Genomic DNA, 7,797 nt, shown 5'->3' on the forward strand with positions numbered 1-7,797 from the left:
CCCTCCCTCCCTCCCTCTCCCCCAGCCCATCTCTCAGAGAGAGATAGCATTTGAAAACTTCCTTCAGTAGTATAGTTCAGGAAGGCACCTTTAGTTACTCAATGACACACTATTTCTAACTTGAAATGAACATTATAATCTAAATCTGTAATTGGTAATCCATTTATAGTTGAGACATTTCATGAGTGAACTAAATAGCACTTTTATCTTCTAGAGATCAATCTGTTGAGAAGAAGAAGATATCTATAGAAAATGAGAACCTCCAGGTGAGAGATAGTCCACTCTATTCCTTTTCTCACACACAATTTTCCCCAACAGAAGATATAGGTTGAAGAAAGCAGCAATCTTGAAATCTACATAAAAATAACCATTACTTCTTGTGGTCTTTTCTTTTTATTGGAACTTTGGGTTTTGTGCTGATCTGCTGTTACTGATGCTCAGACCACCTAAAATAGAAGAGTCAAATAATTTATTTCCCAGATTTGGGTTCAGTACTGATTGTGGACAATACTGTCACTTTTGGCGTCACAGAATATTCAGGGTTGTGTCCCATCTTCTTACAGGCTGCTCCTGTTGAGTGTCTGGTTTTCCTGTCTCCTTTCTTCCAGGATTCAGGGATGATTCCTTCCTCCTTCCTCTTGGGAAGAAAGGGTGGTTCTTTGTGCGTCTCCCCAATCCCTGCTTTCAGGCTGGCTGGCTTTATAAAGACTCTGCTGTTTTGAATTTTCAGGAGCACTGTCTCTCGGACATGGTTGCCCAGCTCCGGACGCTGAAGGGTGCAATAAGGTTGGCCGTCCTTTCAGGGACACTCCTCTCCTGACAGCCACCATAGCACCCATATATCTTCCCCACCCAACCTTGCCATTCTGCATGATTTCCCTCTTGACCCTATTTCCCAGAGAGACCTGCTAGTCGCATGTTAGATTCACCTTTCACCCATTTGATCAGGGTAGGTCAGACTGGTGAGGATAGAGACAATTTAATATGAATTCTTCTTCTGATATCCTTCCAAAACCCAGGCATATGAGTAATCAGGTTTTTATATACTAATGTCTTGAATTAATAGTCTGATATAGAGATCAGGAGATTTCCTAGGACTGCTCTGTCCTCATTCAGTTTACCTCCCCTTTATATTCCTTTACCTTAATCATTCATACTATTTTCATAAGCTGGCTCTCCCACAATATCCCAAATGCATGTCTCTGTGTGTGTGTGCACTGTGAACATGTGTCATCTCCTGCATGAATTTCTCCCAAACCAGCACAGACACTTGCTGCAATGCTTTTTCCCTCCACTCCTACTCTCATCACAGATATCAGAAGAATGAAAACCCAGCCTTCAACTGGGTCACAAGATAGAAATAGACAGTGATTAGGGGCCTTGATTTATGTTGTGGGTAGGATAATTATAGGAGCCAATAAGTAATTTGGGGGAGGTCTGTTGGTGTCTAGCTGATAAGGTTAATAACTGAATATGCCTGGGTTCATTGTTCTAGTGTACATTTCTGCGCGCTGTTTATTTTGTGTAGGAAACAGTTTCTTTTTATTTGGCCAAGCGTTCTTTCCTAGCATCAGAAGGATTGACTCATCTTTAAAGTTTGGTTTTAATTTGGGATTTTTATGAATCATTTCTTTCTTTGCTAGGCATTCAGTAATCCACCAAAGATTCCTTCTGTTCAAGATATGGCTGGACTGAATGACAAGACAATCGGATATGAGAGAATTGATAGTCCTACCCTGTTTCCGTCTGTTGGAGAAGAAAGCAGATCACCTTCTCTTCAACTTAAACCTCTGGATTCCAGTGTTTTTCAGTTTTCCAGGTGACTAATACACATACTATATTGTCAATAGTAATCCTCAGGGTCAGTTTTCCTATAGAGTAAGTTGGTATGTCTTACTGTATCAATGTTTTTCATAAATCCTTGTATAGAATTAATAAGAAGAAACACAATTTTGGGTTGATAGAAATGTCTTTCATACACCCCCAATTTTTCCACCTTACAACTGCCAGATCAACTCTACATACTTTCAAGGTGATCATTTGCTGATGCTTTTTTATGTATTATGTGTTCATATTATGTTGGGGATCATGCAAGTGAAATATGGACATAAATCTTTCAAAAGCATTAAGTGCTATAAAAATAGGATAATATCACATAAACATTGTTCCTTTCCGTACGTTTTTGGATACTGAAGTCCTTTGGGGGTTCATTAGTAAAAGTTACGTCTTGGGCCTTGTTCATCTTCAAGTTATTTTATTAGTTCTTATAATAGGAAGGAGCATAACTATTAATTTTCTTAAATATTAGGAAAATTTAAGCACTAAAGGATATGAATGTCCCCCATATTGCTGCAAGAATGAACTCATACTCCTAATTATGAGTCCTTGCTTTCTCCTCTCTACTGTGCTTCTCACTCTCATAGAGCCAAGTCATAGGGCAGACACCAAGTTGCTCTCTGATGGTAGACTCTTCTATAGTCATCAATAATATGACTTTTATATAATGGATGTGAACTTGTTATTGTTCCTTTTCAGTTCAGGTATCTTCTTAACATATTGGAATAGAGATAATAGAATATATCATAGGGTATGATGAATTCTGGTTTGTGATTTTTTTCCACCAATGTTACTGATTCTTTCCCTATTCATTGCTTCTTGGGTAGGTCTTTTCAGCCTCTCATCTAGATAAAAATATGTACAAGTATACAGGTGTGCAAGTCCCCTATCAGTGATTCTTCCAAACTCAACCCTATAGATAATGGAGGAAACTCAAGACCACCTGAACAGGGGCAAACAGTCTCAAGAGAAAATAAACTTTTAGGAGCAAAACTAATAAAACACTTTTTATTTCATTTATTGAGTATGTACTTTATTTTGGAGTAATTTATGGACATCAGTATTTAAAAATAATAAAACACCTGGGCTGATGGTGTGGCAAGTGCCTAGCATGTTCAAGGCCCTGGATTTGATACCCAGAACCACAAAAACAAAATAATAATAAAAACAACGATAATAATAAAACTCTTTTAAAAATTTAGATGAGAATCTGTATGAATAAAAATCTAAACAGTGCCTTGGAACCTACTATAAGTAGGTTCTCAATAAGTAATGGTTAAATATGAGTGATATTGGGGGAACAATTTCTAAGACTGAATTTTGTAGCAAGGAAGTAAATAATACAATCCAGCTTTAGTTTCAGAACATAATTATTCCCTCTTCCCCTCTATACTTCTCAACTCCCATTGTAGGTTTGGAGGGATGTACAAAAGTACTATGTGTTTTTGAAGCACATTTTTACATCCCCATCTTGGTCTTCTGGAGATACCCATCATTGCTTTTGAATTCTTTCCCTACTATGGTCACTTCTCCTTTTTTTTCTCATTATCTCTTTTGTAACTATAGCAGTTTTTGTAACTTCAAGAGATTACAAATGCAAACTGTGCACTGTAATATATATTTTATGAGTGTAGTACTATAGTACATCCATTGGGTGGCATACTTAATCAGTTTTTATTGGGATTTTTGTATGAATTTTTATAGAATGATATATATATATTATATATATATATATATATATATATATATATATGTGTGTGTGTGTGTGTGTGTGTGTGTGTGTGTGTATGGGCTGGAAGAAAGAGATACATGATACCTGATTCCCCTAATACAGGTGTTATATAAGGTTAGTTAATGATAATTGTGCCATTTCAAGCTACATGTGTAGGGAGATTTAAATTGACTGGGAAACCAGGCACAGGGACATGCTCTAATAGTCTCAGCTGCTTGGCAGACTGAGGTAGGAGGATTTCTTGAGCCAGGAGTTCGAGATGCCTAGACAATATAGGGAGACCCGGTCTCAAAAAATTGAGGGAGAGTCTGCCATTTTAGGGAGGAAATGGAAGCTCTCACAAGTTTAATAAAATACACAGGGTTTCTGATATAACAGTGTCCAGGGGATAATAGATTTAATCAAGAGTTACAAAGGTCATCTTTGTTATCAAAACCTAAAATTGATGAGTTCTTGAGTCATGTAGTTTAGCTTACTCACTCTAGATAAAAATAAAGCCTACACTATCCAAGAGAACTTTAAGAAGTTGTAATGGGATATGTTAGTAGGGTCTCTGGAGGTATAATTGGAAATAACTTCATGAGTCTAAAAAAATCTAACAAAAGAAGGAGAGGATCTGCAATAAGGAATAGGTTCAGCTAGTATGCCAGCCAGCATAATCTTTTGGTGGATGACAGTTTATTTCTGTTAAAAGAAGTAATCCCTTCCTGTTTATTCATTCTTCATATATTTGAGTGTTATCTATATGAAAGGAATTGTTCTAGGATAATGATGGGATCCAAGATGAAGGAGCTTACAGTAGTAAGTTTTATATGTAAATATTCCTAATACATGCTAGTTTCATTATGAGTGGTACAAACTAATGTCTAAAATAGTTTTTGTCCCTACATTTATATACAGGATAAGAATTAATGGCTGTAACTTATGTAGTCATTTTGGGTAAACTATGTCAAAAGCTAATTTAGTTTGTATTTTTAAAGGATAACCAAAATTTAGCTCTAATTTTTAAAGGATAACCAAAAAGTATCTCAGTTATACTGCAATTAATGGTGGAGGGAGAGGAGGAAAGTCATTCTAATATGTTTAAAGAAATATTTGAAAAAAATAACAAGGCGTAAAAATAAATAGAAGAACAATTTGTCAAATGAATAAGATTCAAAGGCCATATAAAATATAATCTGGGAGAACAACTTCTAGAATGGAGAAGTAAGGAGCACAATGAATCCTCTCACCAACAAATAGTTTTTTAACTTGTAAAAATTATTTCAAAAATTCAGAGTTCCTGGAAATTGTTCAGGGGTACACAGCAAATAGAGAAATGTTAATTCAAGAAAATCTACTAAATCTCAGGAAGAACAGCAAGATTCAATGGCATTTGAACCACGACCTGCTCCCATCCCCAACCCCTTCAAGTCCAGCTTTATGGAAACTACTCAAGGGAGCTTTAATCCAGGTGGGTGTGATATAAAAGATGGGGACTCCCTCTTCCCTTAGCTCCCTGTTTAAATCTATGATTTAAACTGGGAGGGGCAGGCCTCTTACTTTTTTCATCTTCCTCAGTTATGTATTATAAAATCTCTATTTCAGGTAGACCCAGAAGTACTAACCTTTCTTTTCCCACTCAGCTTTTTCTTCCTCACTCAGCCCCCATTGGTAGGGTGGAGACAGTCACAGTGGAACAAAAGGATGATAATATTAGGCCCCCCACAGCTCAAGCACAAGCTTGCTCTTTGATCAGAGGTTCATACTGTTAAGAGCTAGCAAAAACACCACCCAATGCCCATTCATAAAGAAGGAATTTCACTCTGGAAAAGCCACTGCCTGCCTCAAGCTCTTATATAGTGTTGCAGGGGTTCTGCTTAAAGAGAGACAGGCCTTCAGGATGAACTCCACAATTCTACCTGAAGGATTTGACTTTGTAATTTTATGACAGTGCCTAAGGGCATTGTCAAAACTGAAAAACCATGGTTCAGAACAATTAAGTGGGCACACATAAGTCCATGATACAAGTTAAAACCAAAAAGTAGCCAAATAATCAGAAAATAGGTAACAGAAAATCAGGGAAAGATAGTCAAGAAGAGCTCTCCTGGGATCATAGTCAATCCTATATGTCAGGAAACCTGTTCATAAGCACAAGTTGGCATCCACTAAGATAGCAATCAGAGCAGGACATAAGGTGGACTTGAAACTAGTCCCCAAGCTGTGGGACCTCAAACAACCTCACTGGCATAGGGGCTTAAATACTACCTGGGACCAACCAATGATTAAAATAATAACTCTGACCCAGAGGCAACTTCTAGGAAGCCAAGCTTAAAAATAAAATCACATACATCCCTGGTAACCTGAAAGACTATATATGCTCAAGGCGATATTCTCTCAGGTGTGACTGAACAAGGAAAATCTAAACTACTAATATCTGTGTGAATGTGGTGCAGAAACATGAACTCATTGAACTTTGATAGCAGCTTCCAAGTCACACACACATTCAATAGCAAAGGGTAAAAATCTAACTGGTTAAGGGGACAAAAACACAGCATTTGATCAATAAGTAGCCTATGCAGGACCAGTGATGAACCCTAGATTTCCAGATAAAAGAATAAAACCAAGGTGCTGGGGCTGGGGCTCAGTGGTAGAGCACTTGCCTAGCATATATGAGGTGCTGGGTTCAATCCTCAGCACCACATAGAAATAAATAAATGTATTTTTTAAAGAATAAAATCAAGGATATCAGAGGTTTTATACTGAAGGGATAGAATTCTTGGAGTCAGTTCTACCAAGTTACCAAATTAAAAACCAGGCAAACAGCAACAATGGAAATCCCCGTGGGAGGGAGGAATCAGAGTCCACAATTGCTATGACATATTATCTAAAATGTCCCGTTATCAACAAAACTTATGAAACATGCAAAGAAACAGGAAAGTATAACCTGAACATAGGAAGAAAAGCAGGCAATAAAATCTGCTCTTGAAGAGACCCAGATGTTGAATTTAGCAGACAAACACTTCAAAGCAGCCATTAAAATATGTTCAAAGAACTAAGGGAGACAATATCTAAACAATGAGGGTATAATGGCAGTGTCTCATCAAATAATATCAGTAAAGGGACAGAAATTATTTTTAAAGAACCAAATGAAAATTCTGGACATGGAAATGGAAAGTACAATAACTGAAATGAGAAATTCTCCAAAGTACATTAGAGTAGGAAGAAGACAGAATCAATACGTTTAAAGAGATCAGTTATAAACTATGCAATCTAAAGAACAAAGAAGAAAAAAATGAAGAAAGCCTCAGAGAAATGTGCATCAAAGGTGCATAATAGTACAAAGAGAAAAGGAAAGAAGTAGAAAAACATTTCAAAAGTGCTGAAAACTCCCCAAATTTTATGAATAGCATTAACCTATAACATATAAGGTCAACAAATTTGAAACAGGATAAGTGCAAAGAGATTAACAGGTAGACATATCATAGTCAGTATATTGAAAGGCAAAGGCAAAAACAATCTCTAAAGTAGAAAGATGAAATGATTCATCATATACAAGAGAACCTTAATAAGAACTGACTTCTCATCAGAAACAATGGAGAGAAAGCAGTGAGTTGCTGCTATAGTTTGGAAATTGTTCATCCCCATCTAAACTCATGTTGATATTTAATTGCCAATGTAACAGTATTGAGAGCTTGGGAGCCTTTAAGAGATGTTTGTGGTCATGGGGTTAATGCACTCATTAAGGGATTAATGTAGTTCTATTTTTTAAAATATATAATTCTTACAACTTAATGGGTTTTTAAAAATATTTTTTGTAGTTGTAGATGGACAGAATACCTTTATTTTATTTGTTTATTTTTATGTGGTGCTAAAGATTGAACCCAGTGCCTCACACATGCTAGGCAAGATTAAGCTACAGCCCCAGCCCTAATGTAGTTCTTTTGAGAATGGTTTGGTTGCCACCAAAGTGGATATTTATAAAGTGAGTTCAGTTTCCTCAAGTTTTTTCTTGCTTTCTATCTTACCAATGTAATCTCTTTGCCATTGCCTGCTTGCTCTTCCACTTTTTACCATGAGATCCTCCCCAGAAGCTAGCCAAATGTGGCCACCACTTGGCAACCTTCAGAACTGTGAACAAAAATAAACCTTTTATTTATAAGTCATCCAATCTCAGGTATTCTGTTATAACAACAAAAAACAGACTAAGAAAGATGACATATTCAAGTACTAAAAAAAAAAAAAAAGAG

General features: G+C 36.6%; 1 protein-coding gene across 1 annotated transcript in view; it reads left to right on the forward strand.

Annotated features, from left to right (window-relative positions):
- Window positions 1–7,797, forward strand: part of Morc4 (MORC family CW-type zinc finger 4) — a 102,006-nt gene that overhangs the window by 82,008 nt on the left and 12,201 nt on the right. Inside the window, exons 13-14 of the mRNA XM_048796869.1 lie at window positions 215–266; window positions 1,644–1,819. Coding sequence (XP_048652826.1) covers window positions 215–266; window positions 1,644–1,819 — 228 coding nt within the window. The remainder of the gene's footprint in view (window positions 1–214; window positions 267–1,643; window positions 1,820–7,797) is intronic.

Source organism: Marmota marmota, unplaced genomic scaffold (assembly GCF_001458135.2).
Source record: "Marmota marmota marmota unplaced genomic scaffold, marMar, whole genome shotgun sequence".
NCBI classification, from domain to species: domain Eukaryota; kingdom Metazoa; phylum Chordata; class Mammalia; order Rodentia; family Sciuridae; genus Marmota; species Marmota marmota.